Source organism: Cebidichthys violaceus, unplaced genomic scaffold, assembly GCF_023349555.1.
Source record: "Cebidichthys violaceus isolate CVI_PGR_0920_01 unplaced genomic scaffold, fCebVio1.0.p SCAF_29, whole genome shotgun sequence".
Lineage (NCBI taxonomy): Eukaryota > Metazoa > Chordata > Actinopteri > Perciformes > Stichaeidae > Cebidichthys > Cebidichthys violaceus.
The window spans coordinates 194,490-221,537 of NW_027176472.1; the positions used below are offsets into that span (position 1 = coordinate 194,490).

Consider the following 27,048-nt stretch of genomic DNA (forward strand, 5'->3'; position numbering starts at 1 on the left):
ACAAACAAACAACAGTTTGCCACCAACATGTTGCATTTGGTTTAGATCGTTTGGAAAATGAGCCGTCTTAGCTGAAGGACTTTGACCTTTCAACGCCGCCTTTCTTCATGTAGATTCAGATGGACGAAGAATGGCCAGGAATTCGACCCCTCTCTGGACCCCCGGCTGATGAAAGAGGAGAATTCTGGGACCTTTGTGATTCCCAATAATGGGAACCTTACAGAGTACCAGGGAACCTATCGCTGTTACGCCTCAAACAAAATGGGGACCGCCATATCGAAGGAGATTGAGTTCATTGTGCCCCGTGAGTAACATACATCTGTGTGTGTGTGTGTGTGTGTGTGCGGTGCTCTGTTACAGTGCTTTCAAATTGATTCAGGGCTAGCAGTCGTGTGTAATGACTGCACCTCTCCATTGTGAGCCTCTCATTGTATTGGACGGGGCAGAAAGTCATTGAGGCTCCCCGAGCTCTCCACAGCATCTCATCTGTAGCACTGCATTGGATTTAAAAAAAAAAATAAATCAGGAAGTGTGATTCAGCCTCTCCATCTTTTTCTTCCATCTTTGTTCCTGAACACAGCACATACATTTCTCCGTGGGGGACTACGTTCTGCCCGGGCTTCAGCGGTGACAAGACTCACGCAGTAGTAGCAGTGATGTCTGTTTTGTTTCTGCAGGCCAACAAGTGGAGAAAAAAAAAAACTGAAGCCTCCCACTAAATCCCAGAATGATATCACTGCCATCTCCTGGAGTAGAAGAGAACTGCACCCTATATTCGATTCATTCACGTCTGCTCTTCTTCTTTTTCTTCTTCTTCTAGATGTTCCGAAGTTTCCTAAAGAAACGCTTGACCCCGTGGTGGTGGAGGAAGGCCAGGCTTTTGTTTTACAGTGCGATCCGCCTCAAGGGATACCTCCCCTCCAGATCTACTGGATGACTATCAGTATGTGTGCAATTTAGTTCAAAATACAAACGTATTCATGTAATAGTACGCCCTTTCATTCCCACCCAGGACATTCTGTTCTAGGGTTATTTAGACTCACCTCCTGAACTTTTATTTCCATCTGCACCCACATACGACTGCATGAAATCCAGATAATGAAAGAATAAGAAATGTGTCGGGAGGTTTAAGAAGCTTAGTGAGTAATTAAAAAAAAAATACAATAATGACAAGAAGAAGCACACAGAATGAGCAGGAAGAACTCCCCAGAAATACACTTGATTACAATTTTATTCCAGACATTTTCGAAGGATAAAAACCTGTTGATATCTCTTGAATGTAAATATTTTGTACGTGGAATCTTAATCGAAAAAGCAACTAGTAACTATACATTCAGATAACTGTAGTAGTCATACAATATTACCCTCTGGAATAAAGGGGAGTAGTAGTAGGAAGTTGCAAAACACTCAAGTATCTAAATACTGTGCCAAAGTACGGTACGGCGCTTGATTACAGAAGTAGAGTTCAGTTGTGTCTGATAAGCGCTCCAGGATGTAAGAGCCGCCTCCTCCTGTGCTCCAGACCTCCAGCACATCGAGCAGGACGAGCGGGTGTCCATGGGCCTGAACGGAGACCTTTACTTCTCTCACGCCGTGGAGAAGGACAGCAGGAGGGACTACTGCTGCTTCGCCGCCTTCCCGAGAATACGCACCATCGTTCAGAAGACCGCCATGTCCGTCGTCGTGAAGACGAGTAGGTGTCTCACTTCCTCTCTACGCTCCGAGATTGTTTTCAGAGCGCCGATCGCTTCAAAAAGCCGTCGAAGTGTCACGCCGTCTTGTTTACGCGCATCTCCTCGGTTTTATGTTGTTTTGATGTCGGTGCTGTGTCTCATTGATCCACGCTGTCCTCATTGTTCATTGTCTTTTCCTTTTTTTTTTTTATTTATCTTTTATGTCTCATCCACCTCCATTTCAGAAAACAGTGGCATGAGTCCCGACACTGGTGAGTTTCAAGTTCTTAGAGTAAACACACACTTCAGCTGTGCGTCGTCCGTAAACAGCTGCATGCGCGAGGCAGACGTTCAAACGTACAGAACGTCTGCTTTACCGTCTCATCCTCTGCTGTGCTTCCTCAGCGAACGCGATCCTGCAGAGAAGACCCTTTCTTCTGACGCCCTCTGGTGGCAAATCAGAGACACGGCTGGTGAAAGGAGAGGACCTGAAATGGGAGTGCATTGCTGAGGGATTGTAAGTAGCACTTCCTTTTTAATAACCTACACATTTTAGGATTATTTGTCCAACATTTTTGCTCTTTCACTACACGTTTTACACGTCATTTTTTACCGTCACGCATAGTCAATACCCCCCCCCCCCCCCCCTCTTCGCCCCCTTTTCTCTTAGTCCAACTCCCCAGGTCGAGTGGGTGAAGATGGGTCATCCGCTCCCGGTCAAAGCCAAACTGGAGAATCACGGGAAACTGCTGATTGTGCCGAGAGTTGAGCAGGAAGACGGCGGGAAGTACATGTGCAAGGCGAAGAACGCGCTGGGAGAAGCCATCCATTACTTCACGCTGATGGTGGAAGGTAGCGACAGACGTCACGGCGCTGTTGTGTCACGCCGGACGTACTTGAAATCAATTTCAAATCATTTGAATAATAGACCGATGATGGACCTTCACTTTGTTTAGAGAAGCCTTAATATATTCATATATTGATTAAGTTCTCAGATCCTTTACCAAAGTAAAAATATGAATATGACAATGTAAAAAAAAGTATAAGCACTCAGATGCTTACAGGAGTAAAAGTACAGCAGTATTATCAGCTAACTGTAAGTAAAAGTACTCCTTATGTACAAAAATGGCCTTTGTGACCAACATATTATTAAATGTGACATTTATGGGTGGGTTCATCTTTAACAATGTTGTGTCTTACAAGTTTTATCCGAAGCTTTACTGTCTATCGATGTCAAATATGAAGCAGAAAGTACAATGTCCTTTTGAAATGCATGTAGAATATGCAAAATACTCAAGCACCGAACTGATGAACGCTTATGAGGTACTTGTACTTGAGTAAATGTTCCCTCTGCTGCCTGGTGAATGCACTCTTATGAACAGAATCTGTTCATAACCGTTCAAGGGCTCCGGTGAGACAGTAAGGCAGCTGAAGGGCCTCTCGTGTCTGCCGGGGGGGAGCCAGACCGCCCCCCCCCCCCCCCTGAACGCAGCATTCAGCGATCCTCTCGTACTGAATAACGTACATCTGCCGCAACCGCTCACCGTGATTCTCTCTCTCTCTCTCTCTCTCTCTCTCTCTCTCTCTCTCTCTCTCTCTCTCTCTCTCTCTCTCTCTCTCTCTCTCACGACGGCACCGGTCGGTTTGATAACGCCGCTCTGATTGTGTGTTCCCAGAGCCCCCGGAGTGGACGGCCGAGCCCGAGAGCCAGCTCAGCATGATCGGCTCCGACGTGCTCATCAAGTGCTCCGCCAGCGGGAGCCCTCGGCCGACGATAACGTGGAGGGTGAACGGGGAACCTCTGCAGAGTGAGTCCCGCGACGGTCCAACTACAGAACCTCTTCACTGTTTCAAACCCGTTTGTCCCGACGACAATTTGTTTTGTTGCTTTCATGTTTTTGAAATACAACTTATCACATAACTTATAACACGAGAGAGAGAGTGTTTAAAAGTCCTTGGTAGACCTGGCTGGTTGGACTTAAATATGATTTTAAGTATATATACACTTTTTTTTTTTTTACAATCGTGGCTATTTAATGAATATGAAGACAAGATAATCGAGACAAAACGATTACTGTGCCGCATTCCATTTCGCAACCATGCTCTCGTTTTGTCTGGTGTTATGAATCCAGCGCTTCACACGGCATTAATTAATGTGTCCCACAACAGTTTCATAATGACCCCAAAACGTTTTTTTTAGGGGACAGGGCCCCTGAAACAGGAACCCTGTCTTGTTATCGGGCTTTGTGGGTGTGACTTTTTTTTTTTGCCTTGTCATCACCTTTCAAATCTAGACAACCAATGTGTTTATGAATTATGTTTTTCGTGGAACCTTGTTAAATAATAGTAATTAAGATGTGTTCGTCCTAATGGAGCAGCCCTAGTGCATACAGAGTTGCGGCATGAATGGTGATGATCTCAAACTATCTGTGATTTATTTATTTTATTTTAATTTTTTTTAACAGGGGCCCCTGCAGCCAACAGGAAGGCGTTCGACGACACCATAGTTTTGCACAACGCCAAAGCGTCTGACAGCGCCGTCTATCAGTGCGAGGCCTCCAACAAGCACGGCACCCTTCTGTCGAACGCAAACATCATGATTATGAGTAAGTGCTTCTGCTTCTGCGAGCCCGTCGCCGCTTTCAGTTTTCACCGTCAAAAAAAACAGGATCCGAAAGATTCCGTTTGCGAGCAAGCGTCAGACTCCGCAGCGTCTACGAGAATGGAACTCCGTCATTCGGAGGCCCTGCGGAGCAACAAGCCTCAGCTTCCTGCCATTTATATGCTAACAAGTCCCCCTCCCTCACGCAATTCCATACTGACTTCAGGGGCCATAAGACAAACATGTGCTGCTTTACAAGTGCAGATAAAAAAAAAAAAAAAGAAAGAAAGAAAGAAAGAAAGTTGCGGAGTTTGTTCTCGGTGACACAGGAGTTAATAAAGCCGGACAGCCGCTGAATGCTGAGTCCCAGCGGCTGCCTTTGTAAACAATTAGGAGAGACAGAGCATTTTAATAGGAGGCTTTGGCTACAACTGATAAGGCGCACGAGCCCGGCTTACTTATTATTCCATTGTTTTCGTCTTTGATTCCATTCTTCTTCTTTTTTTGCATTCACACATTGCCGACAACATGACAGCTGAGTCATTTATTTATTTTTTTGACACAAGGGAGCCGACAATTAACAGAAGCGCCGCCTCATTTAACCCGCGATGATCTGCCGCCTTTTCCTTCCTGTTTTCGTCCAGTTTTTTTTTTTTTTTTGTCTGAAAGCAGCACGGTAGTTATCGGCCACGGCTCTGTTCTTCCACATCGGAACGTCCTCTGCTTTTCCAACGACCTCAGATTGATGATCAGATTCTGCTCTCTCTCACAGATCTCGCCCCCATGATTCTGACCAAGGAGGGGGAGGACTACTCTGCGGTGGAGGGGAAGGGAGTGATGATGCACTGCTCCGTCTTCAGCTCCCCTCCCTCTACCGTCACTTGGTAAGTGTGCAGTTTGCTCCTGCCTCCCATACACCAGCAGAGAGCAGTAGATCTCAACCGCTGGATGCACACACACACACACACACACACACACACACACACACACACACACACACACACACACACACACACACACACACACACACACACACACACACACACACAGCGTGTTTCTCTATTGGTGACCTGCTGTTTCTAAGTAACCCTGTCACTTCACACTTGTTCTGTTTTGCAACTTTCACAGTGTGTGTGTGTGTGTGTGTGTGTGTGTCTCTCCAGTCAGACTCCCACTGTGTTCATATTTAACTTGGAATCAAAAGTACTTTAATTGAACTTTCTCCTGAACGTTCCACAGGAGCAAAGACGACTCCCCCGAATCCGTGGAGGGGCCGAGGTTTGCCGTTCACGACAACGGGTCGCTGGAGATCTACAGCGCCGAGAAAGACGACGCGGGACAGTACACGTGTTTAGCCAAAAACACAGAGGGATCGTCCGCCGTCGACGCCACGCTCTACGTGAAAGGTAAACAGCTTTTAATTTCTTTATTATTCCTGCAAAAAAAAAAGTGTTCACGGTGGCTCACAAGTCCTTGAAATGTGACTAATGCGGTTGCGCCTATGGAAGATCCCACCAGGATAGTGGCGGCCCAGGAGGACCTGCAGATCTTAATAGGGACCGCGGCACAGCTCTCGTGCCTCGCAGAGTACGACAAGTCCTTCAGCAACGACTTTGAGCTCCTGTGGGAAAAAGACGACGTGGCGATAGGCCTCAACCACACTGAGGATTCAAGGTAGGATGCTGCATTCTTTTCTTTTCTTTCTTTTTTATTTCTACAGCATTTCAGACTTAATCCCAGCTGGATTTTTTACTCTCCAGCTTTGTCAATCAATATCGCGTCCTCCATCCTCTCTGTCCACAGATACTTTGTGGAGGACGGCATCCTCCAGATCATCAACGTGAGCCACGGGGACCAGGGCGTGTACACGTGCGTGGCCAGAACCCCGGTGGACCGAGACGCGGCCTCGACGCTGCTCATGGTGCTAGGTGAGCCAACAAATAACGAACAATAGTTCTGCTCCGGGGGGGCAAAAAGGATCAGGGACCCCATGGCGCTACATTTATGTATGAGGCGTTCATAAAGGGATCAATATGTCAAGGAGCCAGAGCAGAGCGTGGACACGCAGGCACACGGCTTTATTAGCTCACTGCTGGGTCCGACGATCGGCTCTTTTTGAAGAGATATGTATTCAACGCGTTGAGAGTTTAAAAGAAATATGCAGCGATGCAGCTCGTTCCACATCCTCTGGCTCTCGGGGTTGATTTGATTGAGCGTTTGTTCCCGTCGGCCTTTTTTTTTTTCTTTTCTTTTTTGCCGCAGAGATTGACGTGTCTGTGATTTTCAAAAAGTCATGTTGTTGTGATGGTTTTTCAGACGTCCCCGATGCACCCGAGTACTTGGTACTGTCTGAACACAAGAGCAAAAGTGTGAAACTGAAATGGATCCCTGGGGACGATCACAACAGCTCCACCACAGGTAAAAAAGAAATATATATATATATATATATATATAAAATGGAGCATCTGTGTTGTGCAGGTGTCAGTACATACAGCATGGTACATACCGAATCAGCGCTTCTTGCACTGAATATGTGACATTTTTGGGTTAATAGATTTCTTTGATACCATCTTGTACAATATGAGTCTATTATTGATTCATCCGAGCGTGAATTATGATTAGCCTCCCTTAGGGATACACAAGCTCAGAGCAGGGTTTGAGGATTTTTTTTTGGGGGGGGGGAGGGTTTCTGCACAGCTGGCGGTTAGATAAGCAATCCTTTTGGCTAGATCCGTGGCAGCGAGGGGCCGCTCTGATTGTCTTTCTGCCTGTCAACAGAGTTTATCATCGAGTACGAGGAGAGCCAGTGGGAGCCGGGGAACTGGAAGGAGCTGCTCCGCGTGCCCGGCAACAACAACCAGGCCGTGCCCAAACTCCACGGCCACGTGGACTACCGCTTCCGCGTGTCCGCCGTCAACGCCGTGGGGAGGGGTCCTCCCAGCGAGCTCACGGAGAGATACAAACCCCCGCCGACAGGTGCGAGGCTTTGGTCCTGTTTCCGTAGTTTGTCGTAGTTCTTGATCGGGTCCTCCAGGCCACTTGAGCTGCCAACGCTGCCGCTCTGAAAGACTCAGACCCGCCGCATAATTGATTCCGCTCTTGTGGAGAAAAAAAAACAAAAAAAACATGCTCTCTTGTGTGCCCACTTCATCGGTGATTTCTTCCACTAACAAAAGCGACAAAATCTATATTCCTTCTTTTCCGCAGCCCCTGACAAGAACCCAGAAAATATCAAAATCGAAGGTCATTTGCCACATGAAATGGATATCAACTGGGAGGTAAGAAGTGGAGTTTTGGTCTTTCATTATCCTCTCACCGCACATTCTCTAATGTCAGCTACCTTTGTGCGGTGAGTTATTCACGTCAGCTACACTTTTGGCAAGTCAAAGAACAAGAGACGAAGTTTTATCAATGCTTCATAGGCAATTAGCAATAGGAACCTAATTTAAATGGAAACGGCCCCCTTCTGATATTTCATTCTGTGGTTCAGATCTTTAAAAGCCATATTCCGGGATCACTCTGAATGCATTCCCAGTGAAAGCTGCTCCTTTTCTTTGATTAGAAAAGAGAAAAGGAGAGCTGTGAAAATGATTTTTTTTTCCTTTTAAAACACGTACGGTAATATATTCCGCTTTTATTGTAAAAAGATAAATCTCTCCTTCACACATTATCTGGTTGCCCTGTCATCGCGATGTAGTCCCACGGATCCTGGATTCATGAGCTCTCCCACCGTTAATGATTTGCTTTTGCGGATAATGGTCTCTCAGTCTATTTCTCACGGTCTGACTTCCGCGAGCAGATAAATCTTTTCATCTGCGACGTCTTAGCGAGGCCCCGTTATCAAAGAAAAGCCACGCCGCTGCTAGACCAGGTCAGTCCTTCCGTTATTAGATTGCGGGATAAAACACTGCCAGTGTTCCAGGCAGAGTTCACCGGCTTGTCATTGTAATCCCACGGAGGCAGTGACATTGTGCGGTGAAAACGTCTCTATGGATGCCCTTCACACCTTTTTTTTTTTTTTTTTTTTTTTCCATTATTCAGCCCTTGCTACCCATTGAGCACAATGGCCCTGGTTTGGAGTACAAGGTGAGTTACAGGAGACAGGACGTGGAGGAGGACTGGAAGGAGCACATGGTGAAGAGACACTCGTTTGTGGTGAAGAACACTCCAACCTTTGTGCCCTACGAGATCAAGATCCAAGCCAGGAACCACCAGGGCTGGGCCCCCGAGCCCAGGATAGTGACAGGGTACTCGGGGGAGGACTGTGAGTAGTGGTCTATGTCGACCTTATCTGATCATTACGGAAGCCCTGAGAGGCCAGGGTGATAAAGGGGGAAAGGTTTTTTTTTTGAAGTATTACAACAAACACCTAAGAAATGATCCTGACAAAACAACACAAATGAAAAAAATCTTTTACATTTTTTTACCTGGAAAAAAATATTTCCCAATCTGTTTCACAGATGAAAAGTCACACACACACACACACACACACACACACACACACACACACACACACACACACACACACACACAATTTAGATCAGACTTATAGAAAATAGATCACCTGAATTACTTGTCTCACTTGCCTCAAATTTGTTTGAAATAAATTAACCAAACTGTGCACTAAAAGATGCCTTTGAACCAAATATTATATATATTTACATCATTATTATATATTCTACATATATTACAACAACATAGATTTTCTTTTAATTACATTGTGGTGAAAAAAAATGTCACAAATCAAACAATAAAAAGTGTTTCCTGAAGCCTCTTGTGGCTATTTTCAGTGAAAACACTTTTGCAGATGGTGGTGGATAAAACCAGGTGATGAATGTGTCTTCAGTTGGTTTCTGGGTATTGAAGTTCACAAGGTTTCCACCATTTGTAGCCTGTGTAGCTTTATGATCTTATGGAGAAAACATGTCTCCCTCTTTCTGCTGAACTCGGGTTGACTTTCTGAAATGATTTACTGATAAAGTCTTGAAATCTTTTAGATTTAGAGAGTTTGACTTCAGCTTTCAGTCTCGCGGTCGCGTACCGTAACAGTTTCTCAAGAGAGGAAAGTGCGGAACGTTTACTGTGTTTCCTGTTGTTCAGCTTTCTTCTGGACTTGCCCCCAGGATGTAACCTCAGGTCGTGACTCTTCTCTTTGTCGTGTCCTCGCTAAAATGTGGTGTTATTAAAAGCAGCGTTTGCACCTTTTAGCTCAAAGGTTAGCTCGTGTGACCGTAGGTAGAGCCCTCCGTTATCAAACCCTAGTAGGTGCTCCCTACATGTACGTAGTTGTATCGTCATAGTACTGAAATCACAGTTGGCCATCTTTCCTTGACTAAACGTCCAGCTTCCTCCAGATTCTAATGGGTCTTTGTCTCTGCAGTTCCCTCTGCTGCACCCGACGACGTAGCTGTGGAGGTGATCAACAGCTCAGTGGTCAAGGTTAGCTGGACCCGTGTACACAAGGACAAGCTACATGGACATCTGGGAGGCTACCGGGTAATACCTCAAAAACACCTGACCTTGCTCTTAACGTTCGCTCGTCTCACCCCTCGTCTCTCCTTCGGCATTCTCTCACGCATGCACTCGGTTTTCGACGGTCTTGCCGCTGAGGATGACTCTGTGTGTTTGGCGTCTTCCTTCAGGTAAACTGGTGGCGTCTGCGCAGCCTGGCGGACTCGAAGAAAAGCCACGGGGACAAGCGCACGCTGGCGTTCCCCGGGGACCGCGACCACGGCTCGGTGCCGGGACTGACGCCGTTCTCCGAGTACAGCCTCATCGTCATGACCTTCAACGGGCGGGGCAACGGCCCCGGCAGCCACCCCCTCAACTTCAAAACCCCAGAGGGAGGTAGGATTGTGGAATAACAGCGTGGAGTGTATTGATTCACAACTACAGAGGGGGGGGGAGAGTCTAATAATAGCCAAAGAAAAGCGGCTAGCAGAATTCCGACGGCTCACTGTGTCTGTTGCCTTCTTTGCCCCCGCAGTCCCGGAGAAAAATCCTGTTTTCAGGGTCACGGATGTACAGAAGCACACCGCCTCGCTGCTCTGGGCCCCGCCGCTGGAGCCTAATGGAATTCTCACCGGGTACCTCCTCGAGTATCAGCTCAGTACGTATCCCTTTCGCCTCATGCTTAACTAACTCAGACAGAATGGCCGTGCCCCGCTCGTTTCCCCACTCGTGTTTAACAGCGCTCACATCCCCGTGTTCCTCTCCGGCTTGTATCTGAAGAAAAGAGGAAACACGCAGGCCGTGTGTTTTCAATCCACGCACTGCGACTGCGTAGACTTTAATAGCGTCGCTGTTTTAAACGCCTCTACCTCCGCGTTGTGTCGACACGGGCGAGTGTTTACAGTGCGGGGGGAGCGTGTTGCCGCAGGACAGGAGGAGGATCTTGGCGATTGTCTGACCCATGATCCTCAACAAGGCGAGGAAAATCCCTGCCCCGCTCTAATAGGGCCGGGGTCACGGTGGGATCAGGTGTGTGTGTGTGTGTGTGTGTGTGTGTGTGTGTGTGTGTGTGTGTGTGTGTGTGTGTGTGTGTGTGTGTGTGTGTAGGAGACATGTCAGGGCTCAGCGCAGTGCTGACCGAGGCCACCGTGTCGCAGCCCGTTAAGGCTCCGGCTTTACTGACCCCCATCCTGTCTGCGGTCACCGTTGGGCCTGGATACCGTCACTGACACTCCGCCCGCCTCTCAAACAAAAGTCACCACGAGGCCCGACTTCCAACGTCGTCTTTAGCGCCGCATCTCCCCGCGGCTAATTGAGTTTGATCGGCCGCACAAGAGGGGCCCCAAGCGTCACGAGGCATTTTCACGAGAGGACGTTTTCATTGCACCACAGCAATAAAGCTGATGGGCTCTTTGAAGTGTGACTTTTTCTTTCTTTTTTTTTAAGTCCCCTTGAGGGAAGTCATGTGCGGAAAATTGTTAAGGATAATGCAGCCAGCTGTCGGTGCATCGTCGGCGACACAGAGGGAATCTGGAGCTGTTTGTGAGGGGGGGGGGGGGGGGGGGGGTGCTACGTCCGATCCTCAGCACAGCCCCGTAACAGCTTCACGTCTCACAGGTTTTCACAGGCCTGTTGTTGTAACACCGTTCAGCACGGCGGGGGCGACCGGGCGTTTGAGCCGTTAAACTAACCCGCTTTGGAAGCGGCACATTTTCCGTCCTGAAACCATTTGATCGCCGTGACAACTTAATAGTTGGAATTAAGTTGGTCAAAGTGGCAATCTTTAAGATTATAGTCCTGGTTGATTAAAAAAAAAAAAATTCAGTTTGAGCAGAACTCCATTGTTTTCAATCAGAGTTCTGCACTCTGGAGTCTGTTTGTTGATGCTCGCGCTTCAGGGTTTTCAGAGTTCCGTTTCCTCCTTCGGTGATAGTGACTCAACAGAGATTTGTTGGAATTAAAATCTTTGAGGGTTATTACTTTAATTAGGGCTACGCAAAATATTCTTGTTTTTTTTATAGTCATTGTGATGTCAACTCGCACGGTAAAACACAAAGGCTGCAAATCAGTAGAAAGAAAGTATCAGTAGAAAACTGCACTTTAAGTTTTTCTTATTGGTGCCTTTTTTGTTAAAGTTCAAACTGAAAATAACAATAGTAAAAGAACAGCAACTGATACGTCAACTCAGATAGAAACAGGCTTCTAACAGGACTCCCACCACCTTCACCTTCAATAGACTTTGTCGCTCTTTTCACTACGACAGGCCTACTATTATTAATAAACGGTTCATGAATCGTAAAAATCTTTCGGCGAGCAGTTAAGGCTCAGGTGTAAATGGCGTAACACTTCTGTTGAGAGTGAGAACGTGAGAGTAGTCTCACACAGCTGCTGAGTGCACTTAAACATCTTTATTTATCACAAGCAATCTTGGTATTCAAAAACATGAGCGCATCCGTAGTGCTAACAGACGTGGGCATGACGCAGGCGTTTCCCCTCTACCAGTACACCTTATAGCAACGACAACAGCTGTTCACTGAACTCACACAGAAACTTTATGTCAGTGTTATTTTCTACACGGCTAAATACATTCTGGCTGAATTGTATCTCACAGATAGAGTGGGTGGTTCGGTCACAGTGCCTTAATAATCCACTCTGCAGCCTGAAGCAGGGCAGGGCCAGGACGGACAAAACCAGCAGCATCAGCAGCATCAGCATCAGCAGCCTGCCTCTCTGGAAGCTATAGACGCACCACTCGACAAACACAAGCGTGTCACGGAGGTGAAGAAGACGAGCGCTCACGCTCCATCCATTCTGTCGCTTCGTCGGCTCGGAGCGGTTTACCGGCGTTATTGTTTGCGGAGTAGTTTCAGTTTGACTTTAATATGTACATATGTTGCGATGAAATGTATCGGACGAGGGAACGGGTCGGGATAAGGGTTAAGATAAGATGGGATGGCACAAGATAAACTATAGATCCAATTTAATAAAGCACTTTATTCATATATGAAAAAGTACATTTTTTTCACCTTAGAGTGGGCCGAGTGAACTCTGATCCACGCGAGTGGGAGTTAAATTCAATTCATTCAGTTCTTCTTCCCCGTTTGAGCGAAACTCTTAACCGTGGGGTCCTTTTTCAGATTTCAGTCTCGGGTTTGTCTCACAATACACAAGGCCAATGATATTTGGCCCAAGGGGTGGAGATGGGAGGTGGGTGTGTGTGTGGGGGGGGGGGGGGGGGGTTGTTTGTCTGGAGTCGGTGGAAGAGCCAAAGTCTGCAGCCTTCAGCCTGTTCACTCTGTACGATTGCCCGGCGGTCAGGCCTGAGTGCTTCTGGATTAGTGAGGATCCGTCCACAAGGGTCGAAACGTGACGCCTTGTGGCCTCTTCTCTGCAACAGCTTGGACTGCATAATTTCCCAAAAATAAACCGTGTTTTTTTTTTTTCCCCTCCCTAGAAACAACAAGATAAAAATCCTGATTTCTGATACCAGCGGGGGGTGTCTGGGCAGAAAGAGAGGCAGACCGATACATTCTTGTCATCGTTTCCATTGCACCTCTTTCACAGCAAAGGTCGCCTGAACACCTGCTGCGTTTGTTTTTGTCACAAAGAACATAAATGCCACCTCCCTGCCTACTGCGGCGCTTTAGGGAGTGAAAAATGAGAGCCCATCGTAATGTAGACAAACACAGCACTGATGAATTCTAGTTGCGAAAGTGCAGGCCACGAGCTGTTTGTTTGTTAAATGCAAATCACATTTTTAAAAACGGGGTATCAAGCCAAACGCGCAAGTTCTTCTTTTGCTAGAGCTAAAATTAAAAAAAAGGGAGACGTGCGTTTGCGTTGAAATCGCTGAAGTGTCTCGCGATTGTCAGTTGGAAGTTTTGTGCTTGAAAGCATAAGAGTGCAAGCTGGAAATTAAACATCTCAGTGTCATTACGATATCCAAAATCTCAGGCGATAATCTACATCAATATACCGTTGATGAGGCGCCCCGCCTTTGTAGCGCTAGGCCCCCGTCACGACACATTGTCGCGTGATGAAAGTGTCCTCATGTCAATGCCAGAACGGAATCGGAGGCGTGTAAAATGACACGGCTCCTTTTTCACTGTATTTACAATCAATCCATAGATAAATTGAGAATTATTACATTTCAACCGGCGCAGCTTTTCCAGCCTTTACGGTACGCTAGTTGTAAAACGTGCCTCGATTCCCCACTTTTTCAATGTACAAAGAGAGTCCTATAGTCCTAAATGTGTTGTCCCCTTTTACTCCCTGTGCTTCTTTCATCTACCGATAGGTTCCCAGTATGACACCCTCTTACATACGCATACATCTATACTGTTATTAGCTCGCCTTAACCGAAAGCATTAACCCTTTAAATGCCTCATGGACAGCCGTGGACGACAGCCGTGGACGGAGGGACTATATTTTAGGATCGTCAAGTCTGTCCATGAACATAAACTTTAACGTTATATATTTGAATACAAACATCCACTTGGACTTGAAAGAACTGATTCGGTTTTGAATGGTCAAATTCTGACAATTTCACACAAATGTCCCAACAGGATAAAATGATGAAGTGATGACATTGTGGACAGACATGGACGTAAACTGCAACTTGACTTGGCTGAGGGGAGGCCTACAACGGTTTTTAAGTATATGTATGTACATGTTTTTTTTATTTCTCCATCTAGTCAACGACACGGAGGAAGTGGGGCCCCTGCAGACGGTGGACATCAGCAACCCCGACACCACCAAGTGGATCCTGCGCGACCTGGAGCCCTTGAGCAAATACAAGCTCTACCTGCGCTCCTGCACCACGGTGGGCTGCGGGCCGGTCGTCAGCGAGGAGTGCACCACCACCCTAGAAACAAGTGAGTGATGGGAGGGTCCCGCGGAGCAATTGACTGGGTGCTGTGTGTGTGTGTGTGTGTGTGTGTGTGTGTGTGTGTGTGTGTGTGTGTGTGTGTGTGGATACGCTCCCGGGTGGGTGTGGGGGGGGGGGGACACACATGAGGAAAACACATTCAGACCGGGAGAACTAAGCGACACGTATGATCCGCGCCCGGGCAGTCAAGCCCTTCATATCTCCATGTAAGTAATTTTTGTGGATAAACAATTTCATACGGACGCAGTGGAGGTTTTCATTTGTCACTGTCACAAGAGAGCAAGCGCTTATTGATTGGACGGAGAGCGTGAGCTATGAAACAATCAGCAAAGAAGGAAAATTGCTTGGAGCAGGAGGGGAAACTGAAGGTTCTGATACTGAATTGTGTGATCACGAAAAAAGAGTCGCCGTGGTAAGTAATCATAATGAGCCGGCTAGCAGCGTGTAATCTTTTTCTTTTCAATTACAATATCATTTGTTGAGGACGTTTCGGGGGCCGGCGAGAACTCAAAAAGTCAAGCCTCAGTGAGATCGCGGGGCGGCGGGGGCGGCGATGACCGACCGGACGGGAAATGAGAACGGGGAAAGCGCAGGAACAGATACTGTCAGCAGAAATAATTGGCCGGGGCACTTCTTAATACAAAACGCACCCCGAAGGCTTCGAGTGTGCATCATTCAGGTTGTGTTATGCGAAAACAAAAAAAAAAACAACAAAAAAAAAAAACAGGCTCAACTTAATGTTGAAAACACGCTGCAGGTGTTGAATTTTGCGAGCGATTACTTAGTGTTTACTGAAAGAATCCTCACAATCACAGAAAGGAACTTAATTGGCTCTTAGGGGTTGTTTATTTGCATGCTGAAAAGCCAGCCAAAAAAAAAACAAAAAAAGAAAGAAATGATTACAGGGAGGAGGAACATTTTTTATGTATTGAGTTTCACGCTTCGTGTCGTTTCTGTTCATTGTCTTTCGCTCACGACTCTAAAACCTGCTTCCCTTTCAGCGTTACCTTCAGGTCACGTGGTGCTTACTGTAAATGTCTGAGTGTGTGTCAACATCTGCTTAGCATTACTTGTCCCTTCTGTCTTTTTTTTTTTCTTTTCTTTCTGTCTTTCCTTTTTTTTCTTCTTTTCTCCCCTTCCCACAGCTCCCACGTTGGCGTCCGCTGTCGGCCTCAGTACGTAGCTCTCGTGTTCACGTAGGAAACCCCGCGCGGCATGTCACACCTTGCACATACAACGGGGGAACAACCTCATTTTTGGGGGAATTTCTTTCCGAAATTCGCCGTATATGTTGGTCTGACATGTTTCCGCGGTCGTGGTTATCGTTTAAGGTAGCGGTTGCATGCTTCTTTTTGTTAGATGTAGAGATGTGGACAGGTGTGGATGCTACAGGGCCTGAATTAATCATCGGGTTTTGGCTCTCGGAACAGGTCGACGCGCTTTATTTTCCCTCCCGTGCCGAATTAAAAAAAAAAAGCTCCAAACACTCGGCTCCTCCGCAGATAATTGACCTCGTCTGCTGTTTGCCCTTGCCATCAGCAGAGAGCACTCTGATGCCTCCTTTCATTAGAACATTGTCAACTTTCTTACATAAAGTTTGCGGCTTCCTCTCTAATAGCAATGTGTAATGAGTAACCTAATTATGAATTCATATTAATCTGGGCTCATTAGTGACTGTAAACGAATATTGACTTTTATCCTGACGACGGCAGACTCAGTGCGACGCGTCGAGCTCAAGCTGAGGAAATAAATGATGCTTTAAGAGGCAAAGAGGAAGAGCAGCAGACATCTTCTCCATAGCAATGATGTGCACAAAGAACATGTGTTCACTTTAAAAAGCATAGATCAAGTCAAATTAAACAACAAAAACATCTCACCTTGTGTGTAAATTTTTTTTTTTTAAATGTTTTGTCGTCCCCCCCCCCCCCCCCCCCCCCCCTCCGCAGTAGTCGTGACTAGTTACTAATTTTAGAGTTTAGCTGGAAATAGCATGCGTGCTAACAGTAGAGCGTAGCGCCCCGAGGCTCTCGTCCCCGATTGATAACCACGAGGTCTTGTCTTTCTTTTCAGGCAAGTCAGCTTCCCCCTCACCTCCGAGCTCTCCACAGTCCCCGGTGACCAAACCCACTCGCTCCACCATAGGTAGAGCGGCAGCACATTCCGACACAACAAGCATCCACCCACCCACCGAGACAAACGAAAAACTGTGGAGCAAATACAGGGAACTAAATACACGTCTATGTATTGTCAGAACAATTTGCAGTTGCTAGGTGACGTGATAGCCCCATATTATGAAGGCTAATTAGCCATTTCAGATTCTCTCTTCGGTGTTATCTCCAGTGGAAATAAGGATTGTAAAGAAACAGCGCCATTTTATTATTTGTAAAACAGAGAAGTGCCATGTACAGAAGCCCAAAGAGGTCATTTTCTAGATCTTATCTAAATGTTTTTCTCACCTGTGTTCATGACTTAGGAACAGGTGATAATCTTTCCAAGTTCCTTATTATTATTATTATTATTATTATTTTAAAATGTTTTGCTGGGGTCATTTTTGTAAGTTGCTTTTTTTCTCCCCCATTTGTGAAAAAGTGTTTGTTGTTGTAATACTCATTTCCGCCACAAGAGGCTGAAGAGCACCACTACTTCATGTTCTAAATAGGACTTATTAAAGCATTTACGTTTTATTTTAATTCCTCCATGCACTCTCAACACCAGGTGCATATATTCTGTGTATTACGACAAACAGCTCAGGGCCGAACTCACTGAAAGTGATGAGTGACATGCCTCATTTGACACGTGTCAATTGATGCTCCCGTGGTGCACTGCAGGCATCTGATATTGAGGCCACACAATTAGTAGTATTTTGAGAAAAAGGTCCCTATTTTGGCAAGATGTGTGCATTATTCATACACCCCTCAACACTTTATATTTTAAATTATTGATACGATATAAATAAGTACTAGATCATGGGAGATCATGCGATTCGCTGAACTGAAGATGTATCACTCTGTCGAGAGTTCTTAGGACGATGAAAACAGCACAGTCAGAGAGAAGTCCTGCACAGAGCACGGAAACCGACCGCCAAGTTACAAACTGAGTTTACGTTAACAGTAGTATCTTTATTTCTTTAATAACATACGGTCCTCAGCTTTTCATACCCTTTTAACTTTCAGGTCAGACGCTTTCAGTGCGTTTAAGCCTTTGGTAAAATGACCCTGAGGAAAAAGATGAGAAACTTAGACTGATCACACTGGCAAAACCTTTCTTCACCCATCGTATTTCATAAAGAAGAAAACTGATGCAATCAGACTAAAATAAAAGACCTGGGGACCAATTGTTTGTTCCCTCACAGGGCTTCCGTAGCCACGCATGCTGATGAAAAAAAGCTGGTTTTAATTTCCCGGCTGCACCGCGAGGAAACCTAAGATAGCAGATCTATATTTGCCAGCCCGACAGTGAAGCGCTAGATTGCAGTCACTTGAAGGGGACAGATATGTCTAATTGTCAGTGATTGATTTGTTGGGCCTCGGCGTCCCCCCCCCCCCACCCTCCACCCCCCCCCCCTTCCCTTGCACGCGTCAGAGTATTGACCGAACAGTCACCTGACATTTCCATGTAATCTTCATCTGGGTAAACAGCAACATCGCTCAGGAATAAGAAGTCGTCCCCGGGCAGCATCCGAGCTGAGAGGAACCCCCCCCCTGGACTGGGCCGGGGGGGGGGTGCGAGCTCAAACTGGGAGGGTGATATTTACGGGACACTGGGATAAGTGGATAAGTGGGAGCTGTTGGAAGCTGCTATATCAGAATATTTTCTGGCCTCGCCTATAAAAGAAATACAATTTTTTAAATGACTTTGAAGGGGCGTCTCCCAGGACACCAGCTCCCTGCTGGGCGAGCAGCTGCTTTTAATAGCGAGCTGAGGGGCGCGGTGACAAAACAGCCGGCCCTGGGATATTTTCAGGTATTTTTTTTTTGGGGGGGGTGGGGGGGGCCTTTGTCAGTCCAAGTCATCGGGTAGCTCCGGTGATTGGAATTACCATAGTTCGCAGGCTAATCCATCAACATTAGCTGCGGAGTGTCATCTGCGGTGGTCGGGACGGGCGGCGCAGGTGTCCTAGCGCGGAGAATTATCACCTGAGCAAATAACGCACCTGAGCTGGAGACACGGCGGGAGACTTTGCATGTTTGCCGTGGGGAAATGAAGTGGATTGCGCTTTGTTGACTGGCTCTGGCAGCTGCTGTCAAAGCACACTTTCCCCATACTAATGATGCACATCATTCACTCCCATTATTAGATTGTTTGTCTTCGCAGTTGGTATCAAAAGGCTACATTACATGATATGTCTGAGGCAGACAAAGCTTAAAGCAGAGGGAGTTTGATCTTGCTTTCAAAGCAAATAACATAAAATGTCATTATTAAAGCCCGCTTGTAATTGGATCTTCAAAGAAAAGGAGTAGAACCCGGGCTGTAGTTACCGTTGAGGACATAGGGCTCATGTCCTCACTGCTCTTAATGGGTGTTAAATTACACATGGTCGGCTTCAAAAGGGCGGATTCGCAGATTAATTGTTGAGTTGTTCTTTTCTCTTCTCCAGCTTTTCAAAAAGTGAAGATGTGTTGCTCCTATCAATGTTATAATCACATCTGGATAAAAATGGATTTGTGTTTGGGCCGAGTTAGACAAAATGAGACATTTTGCAGGCGTGACCTCGGGGCCCGGGAACAGCTGCTGGACATTTTTCACTATTTTAAATGACTAAATGGTTCATCAATCAGTGGGGGGGGGGAAATGATCAGTAGAGTAATAGGTAATGAAAATAACCTATTAACCTAGCCGTTAAATTTGACCGTTAAAAATAAACCCAAAGGAATACAATACGCATATTTTACCACCAGATATTACAGGAAATATAAATAAAAAAGTAAATTTATGTTTTTTTTAGCCCCCTTTGATAGATAATATACCAGAGACCCTTCCATGTATGTCTCTTGAAATAAATTGACACATTACTTTTTTACACTTCTGTAGTCGGAGGTCTGTGAAAGAACGACAGGATGGAATGAAATAGAATATTAGACGTTCATTACAGATTCTAAGAGCTACAGCTTTGAAAGATAGGAACGAGATCCATGAACTGTTATAGATTCATAAAGAACATTCAATAATCATCAAAGAGTTTGGATGGCATATCATCTCCCAGGAGATCTTTGTGTATCTCCTTTAGTCTCCATTTCAGTATCTCTTGTCCCGAGGGATTCACCCCCCCCCCCCCTCTCAGGCCTAATTGATGCCTCCTTACAACAGTGTTAGGAAACAAAAGAGCACTCTGGCTTTCTTTAACAGAAGGTGAAGAGCAACTTCCTCATCGTCTCACAATGACAGCAACCCCTCCATCTGCCGCGTCCTTCACTAACCACTCTTTTGCTCATTTCTCTCTCTCATCTTCTCTCATCTTCACCTCCAGTCCCGGCCCTGTTGAGCTTTAGCTCAGCGGTTAGCGACAGCTTTGCAAATATCAGCTGGATACCCGGAGGAGGAGAGCACACAGAGTTTTATATTGCGCACATGAACAACCGTAAGCTCATATTACTCTTTTTTTTAATTTTTTTTATTGGTCTCTGGTAGTTTGTGACTTTGTGAGTTTTAGTGACAGCGTGTTGTGGCCGTTCTAGTCCCTCCACGTCTCCTCATTCATACACTGTTGGATTGAGTGGCTGTGTGTGTCGTTCGCCCTCTGCACAGGTGAGGGTGTCTGGAAGATATCGGAGGCCTTAAACACCTCTCAGGCCTTCCACGTCATCGACGGGCTCGACCCTGGGACGGAGTACACCGTGCGCCTTATTCCTAACAGCTGGCTTGATAATTCTAGCATATTCGAAGACGTTATCACGACGGGGTTAACAGGTGAGGAGGGGGGATTCCAAAACGGCAAAGGAAAGAAGAAAAAAAAAGCAGGAAAAGAACTGAATGACCTCTCGCGGTGCACCCCCGCCCCGGCGCGTCCTTGAGGCAGTGACTCAAGCCGCGGCGTGCGGTCCCCGGCGTTGTCACTCGGATTTTAATTTAACCGCGCGGACCCCGCCGAGAGGAATTACATTTGTACAGCGTCCCCTACTTGATTAATTAGACAAGCGGGATTAGCTGTTTAATATTAATATTGGGCCGTTTCCAATCAGCGGCGGGGCCCGCCACCCCCCTCTGCCTTCCGCATCAGATCGGGCTCCGCCGATGTCAACATTCAATCAAAGTGTCCGCGACGAAAAGGCCAAGGCGTGTCAAAGTCACCGGCTTTTTGTTTTGTTTTTGTTTGTCCTCCTCAGGTCTGGCCAGCGTCCACGGAGGAATATCCACCCAGGGCTGGTTTATCGGCCTGATGTGCGCCATCGCTCTCCTCACGCTCATTGTGCTGATCGCATGCTTTGTCAACAGAAATAAAGGAGGGAAGTATTCCGGTAGGTGCTCACACACACACACACACACACACACACACACACACACACACACCACACAATCACCCTTGCTTGAATAGTAAATGCTGCTGGGAGCATCATTATATTTCTATTCAGCTGTGTGTTGCTAAGAGCGAAATGATCAATCAGACTTGCAGCCATTACAGGAAGCAGGGTTTTCTGTTTTTTTGTTTTTTTTTTGCTTCCAGCCACAAAATTATTTTTTTATGCAAATTCACACACACATAAATAGGCTTGTGCACAGATAGGAAAATAAGCCTTTCTACTGTACGTCCATCATTTGAATTTGGTATTATTAAAACACGCAGCTTTTTTTGTTGTTGTTGTTTTTGTTCTTGTCCTAGCAACAATCTAAACAAAAGCCCACAGCGAGACAGAAATGCAAACGCTGCACACGGGGTGGCCCGAGCAGGGGATGATGACATAAGCTCCGCGGTATCTCAATGTTATTCATCCTGTTGGCGACACGAGGGTCCTCATCGGCTTTATTATTCACGGCTAATGGCCGTCAGGTTGTCGTCCGGGCGGCGATCGCTCCGCTCGTCAGCAGAGAAGAAAGAAAAAAAAAAAAGAAAAGAGCGAGACGCAGCGCTGTCCTTTGTCTTCTCATTAAGTTCTCATTATCATCCGCTGCTCCGACGAGCTTCCTCTTTCATTTCCCTTCAGTGTCTTTTTTTTTTATTTACATCCCATTCAGAAGTATACTTTTTCTATGAATTTATATAAAAAGAAAACAGTTTGTTCGAGGTGCATCTTGATTATGACCTTAAATGAGATCTTATATTACAGAAATTAGATGGGGGGGGGGGGGAAAGGTGTTTTTTTTGGGAAGTGATTGAAAGGTCGCAATCTTTCCCGAGGCTTGCAGCGCTCTTTCATTAAGCGAATAAGTGCAGGGAATCGTGGGACTGAGGCTGAAACCATCGGCAGCCGCCTCTCAGTGGGGGGGGGGGGGGGGGGGGGGGGGAGGAAACATCGCTGATATCTTCTTTTCATTTTGTGAGCAGTGAAAGAAAAAGAGGACCTTCACCCAGACGTGGAGTCCCAGGGCATGAATGACGACACATCTGTGAATACAGGTAAGCGGTGAGCCCCCGGAGCGCTGTTTCACCACCTCGCTGCAATTCACGTGCAACACTGTATGAAATCCTCCTCTGCTGTCCTCTTCTCCTCCATTTTATTCTCTCTCCTCTCGCGGAAAAGACAACCCAGCATGCACCAGGTGCAGGTGGAGCCTTGCACTTCCTCTGCTCAAGACATTTGACCGCCTCTCCCCCCCCCCCCCCCTCCCCCCTCCACCGAGTACCTGGAAGTATGCGACAAACAGCGGTAGCATCCCTGAGCTGTTTTCACACGGTGTTGTCCGAGTGGTAGCGTCCCTTTTGTAGGAGCTCTTAGATACGGTGTTGTGTTGTTGCTTGTGATACACGTCGGATCGTGACGCCGACGCCAATCGGCTCATCTCCAGGCCGCTCTGGGTCCCGGTGTAATTCTCCGATCACTGGGATCTGCACGCCGCAACACAAAACGCTGACGCGGCAAAGTCAAAAGCAGCTCGGCGTCACGTCGACTCCCGTCGGGTTTTGTCCGTGTGCAAAGTCCCTCCTGAGTTCTTTCACTATGAGCTAGTTTCAGACTAGCGGCTCACTGTGGTACTGTTCCTTTAAGCTCAAAAGGAACGGTTCAACATTTTGGAATATGTGCTTAAATCGGCCTTCTTGCGAGAGTTTGATGAGAAAATCCATCAATGCAATGTCCGTGCCTTGCTTGGGCAAGCTGGCATGCTGGCTTTATACTTCCCGCCTAAAAGCCTAATAATGGCAGGCGACTATTTCGCATTTTCATGCCGTTTATTCGTCACACCCACTGTCTATTTTTACAGTGCGGATAATGAACTAGAGAGCTGAAGGTACGAGAGCGGCATCGATCGTCTCATCGAACTCTGAGCAAGAGCGCAAATCAAAGTGCATTTCCAAAAATAAGTTTTGCTTTAAGGGAAACAAATCATCAATTCAGTGATGGTTTTTGTTTCATTCATATACTGTATGCATATATAGAGACATGTGTGTGTGTGTGTGCTTAGTAGTGTCATTAGGTCCCTCCAGTGAAACAACTACCTGGTTTCACAATTTGGTAGCAAACAGGAAACAGGCTGCATGTGCAACAAAACCGTTAGCGGCGCTGTCTTTTAGCGAGAGGCTAGCTCAGAGCTAACTCCCCGAACTATCAGCAAAGACGACAAACTGTCGACACCGACGCCCTGGAAGTAACAGTAGCGGCACTTAAACCGTCCTCTTAGCTCTCTGGATGAGGAGGGGCCCAACTCTGTTCACAAAAGTTACTTTGAATATCTATCAGTTACTTTTACAAATGTTTACCGGCTGCTTTTTGAAATCCACATGAGCTCCTCTTCACATCGGTATGAATCAGATCCACCACAGCACTTATTTAACAGGGAAAAATAATATAATACAAATTATGACTGGTTGCTTATTAACTGCATGCAGAAGGAATCAGAAAACACAAGGCCAAACTGTCAATTAAGTTACCTTGTGACCGGTTGCTAACAAGCAATGCAGCGTTTAAAAAGCTTTTTAATACAGTCTGGCTCCACATAAAACACACGACTATTTCGCATTTTCATGCCGTTTATTTACAGCAAACTTCACGTAAAAAAAACGCGTAAAAACACTGAATCCGTCCAGAGCCTCAATCTGGGTGAACCACGAGAGCAGAGGATGTTACTGAGCACGTAGCGCTCATAATAAATATATGAAGGGCAATACATGAGCGCTAATATGAGCCTAAATTTCCACTAAGGCAAATTAACTAGGTTGGATTTGACTTTCAGGTCACAGGAAGTTCATGTGAAAGGCTATAATGTTAATTGAACCCACATCATATGAAAGCGCGTTTAGTCGGCGCGTCACAGAACCACAGATTGTTCATCTGCAGTAATCAGCACCGGTTTAATGCCCCCCCCCCCCCCCTCAATACCTCACCTCTCTTCACCATCACTCGGTGGAATGCATCGACGCACGTCTAGTGTGAGGATTAACGCCGTCACAACATGTGGGTCCGTGCGATTACATTCCATTGGTCAGCCAGAGACAGTAACACCAATGTCAGCCACAGAGGCTCATCGTAGAGGCAGTGATAGCTGCAGCCCCCCCCCCACCACCACCACCACCACCACCACCCGTCCTCCCCAATAAACCATTGAGTGAAGCCATGGGTGAAATGAGGCGATTCTAAATCTGCTTCTCTCTCTCTCTCTCTCTCTCACTCCCTCTCTCTCTCCCTCTCTCTCTCCCTCTCTCTCTCCTCGCAGTGACAACGACGAGAAGCCTCTGAAGGGCAGCCAGCGCTCGCTGAGCAGAGACATCAAAGCCGGGGACAGCGGGGACAGCCTGGTGGACTACGGGGACGAGGACGTCCAGTTCAACGAGGACGGCTCCTTCATCGGCGAGTACGCCGGGCGGGAAGGAGAAGAGGGCGTCCGCCGAGATCAAGGCCGCCGTTCAGACCCCGGCGTGAGGAGCGCCCCCCCCCTCCCTCCCCGTGAGGAACAGATGAAAAGTGGAAAACTGACATGATCCATACCGAGCACACGTTTGGTGTCAAATGTAATGTGTCATTGCCGACTGCCACCCTCATTTTATACAGCGGTTTTTCTGTCAAGTCGCAACAGGACGACCGTTACTAAATACTGTGTATATATAGTGTATATTGTATGTGCGGAGTGTCTTTTTTTTTTATAATTATTATTACATAAAAACATACGTAGAGGGCTTTGGATTCTCTTTTCTTTTCTTTTTATCAGCTGCTGTGCATTTTTTACAAACGTTGGGAACATTTCACTCTCCACTGCACATCATTATACGCAGCTTTGCCTCTCAGATAAGTGGGAATATCAAGTTGATATTTTTTTTTTTTTTCTTTCAAATTGCAGCTGACTATTACTGACCTTTTATATTTGAAATGGATTCATTAAATATGATGGAAGATGTATATAGAAGGAAGCTTATTAACTTATTCTATCCGGTGGTTTTTGTACCCGACTAAATAACAAGGACATTTACATATCAACAAGCGAGTCGTCAGTCTCCCTGTGATGTCAGAAGAAACATGAAATGTGGCTATAATGTGTCGCATTCAGATCAATAGGACGGAATAAATGACAGGCCTCAGTCTGCTCACTGTGAACAACCCCACACACTGCCATACCACACGGACGACGCTCAAAGATGTAACCCATGATGCATTATTATATCTGACTATTAGAAGATGTTGTGTAGTCCAGTCGATCGCTTTTATATCCGGAATTTGTATTAAAAAAAAAAAAAAAAAAAGCACCGTTACGGTTGAATCCAGTTTATAGACAGACTATTTTACAACACCACTGTTGCCGATAGCCGGTATTTCAAAAGAAGTTGCTCTGACAACACATATTTTTGTTCATGAACCTCATACTGTAGTGTTCAGAGGAATAGTTTGACGTTTGGGGAAATATCGCTTTTTTTAACGCAGCCGGTTAGCTTACCTTAGCATAAAGACTGGAAAAGGTCCCAAAAGGTAACGAGATCTGTCTCCAAAGCATGATAATAAATCATAAAATATCCCAACAACATCAAACTCCTCCTCCAGTGATTTAGTATAGCGGAGATATGTTTTTTTTTTTTTTTTTTAAATAGTTAAAGTGGAAGCGGCGCCTATTTTTGGGTCAAGCTCCAAAAATACCAGCTCCCACACTTCCCAGAATTCATCTTGCTGGGATAAACACCCAAAATCCCCCCCCCCCCCAGTTTGTAAACGCAGTCACCTGCCGTCTCAAAAGCCAAACTGGGATAACCCCAGTGACATCACTGTGACATCATCATGAGTCCTCCCGGAGCCACAGCACATTCTACAACTGTATTTGTCCACCGTCTTTTGATCATATAGAGTACCATTCAGAGTTTTTTTTCATGTGAGAATTGGTGAAGTGTCCCTTTAAGAAGAAAGCGCACAGCACCTGTAATGGGATACACTCTTTTTTTTTTATATATATATATATGTAATCAGATTACTGTAATCTGGTTGCGCGCTGAGATGAAATAGACTGTAGTCACCGTTACACCAGTCTTAACAAGCCTTATCCAAGTATACTGCCGCTCAAAACACAGTCGCTCAGCATTAACATTAGCGCCATGCAAAAGAAAAAAATTTGCAATGTTTTGTAAAAATTCAGCCATTGCATGTTAAGAATGTTGATTGGTGTTTTTTTTTTGATGTCATTAAAGTTGCTTTACTTTCTTACATCCTGCTAGTGGTCTGAATGTTTGGTCCCAGCCGACACTGATGGAAGACCATCACTGTTCTCCATACCTGCAGCTCAGTTTGTATGAATACACCAGTGAATAAATCTCCGCCACCAGTCAGCGGTAAAAATAATATAGGACAGCGGTTTGCTGGTGAAACGTCCTCATTCCCTATGAATAAAACAAGCTGTTGGACAAACCGTCCCCCGTCCCCCGTGTGTGGTGTGACTTTTAACCGGGGGTCACGTCTCCGTTCGAGTCGAGCTTCTGGGTTTGATTGCGTCGGCGGGCAAAAGAGAAATGAGGAAACCAAAAAGGAGTGGGCTCAGACGGACGACGGAGCGAGGGCCGTAATCACGTCTGATGCTTGATGGTAGGGAGCGTCGAGTGTCGCCGTGAGGGTTCTCACCGCGTGGGTCACATCTGCCTCTCTCTCACACTCTGAAGCCGCCGCCGCCGCCGTAGCTAAGGCGAGCCGTTGCTGAGTGATGACAGCTCTCACGTACGCAACCTTCAGGTGTTGATAATGGACCCTCCGACTGCCATTCTGAAGGTCCTCGGCTCTTTGGCGACAATCTGAACAGCTGGACGCACACGCCGTTAGCATTGTGTATGTGTGTGTGTGTGTGTGTGTGTGTGTGTGTGGAGGGGGGGGGGGGGC

The 27,048-nt window shown here is 46.3% G+C and overlaps 1 protein-coding gene across 1 annotated transcript in view; it reads left to right on the forward strand.

Annotated features, from left to right (window-relative positions):
- LOC137880591 (neural cell adhesion molecule L1-like protein) overlaps positions 1–26,387 on the forward strand; it is a 65,275-nt gene extending 38,888 nt beyond the window's left edge. The window contains 26 exon segments of the mRNA XM_068722020.1: positions 114–304; positions 821–943; positions 1,523–1,693; positions 1,919–1,945; positions 2,079–2,190; positions 2,344–2,525; positions 3,350–3,481; positions 4,139–4,279; positions 5,048–5,159; positions 5,515–5,681; positions 5,784–5,949; positions 6,079–6,203; positions 6,592–6,693; positions 7,054–7,251; positions 7,483–7,553; positions 8,317–8,539; positions 9,656–9,771; positions 9,918–10,122; positions 10,262–10,384; positions 14,421–14,600; positions 16,685–16,756; positions 20,938–21,069; positions 22,095–22,151; positions 22,154–22,166; positions 24,419–24,569; positions 24,571–26,387. Of these exon segments, the coding sequence (XP_068578121.1) occupies positions 114–304; positions 821–943; positions 1,523–1,693; positions 1,919–1,945; positions 2,079–2,190; positions 2,344–2,525; positions 3,350–3,481; positions 4,139–4,279; positions 5,048–5,159; positions 5,515–5,681; positions 5,784–5,949; positions 6,079–6,203; positions 6,592–6,693; positions 7,054–7,251; positions 7,483–7,553; positions 8,317–8,539; positions 9,656–9,771; positions 9,918–10,122; positions 10,262–10,384; positions 14,421–14,600; positions 16,685–16,756; positions 20,938–21,069; positions 22,095–22,151; positions 22,154–22,166; positions 24,419–24,569; positions 24,571–24,624 (3,346 nt within the window). The 3' untranslated portion in view covers positions 24,625–26,387.
- Positions 26,388–27,048: the final 661 nt, after the last annotated feature.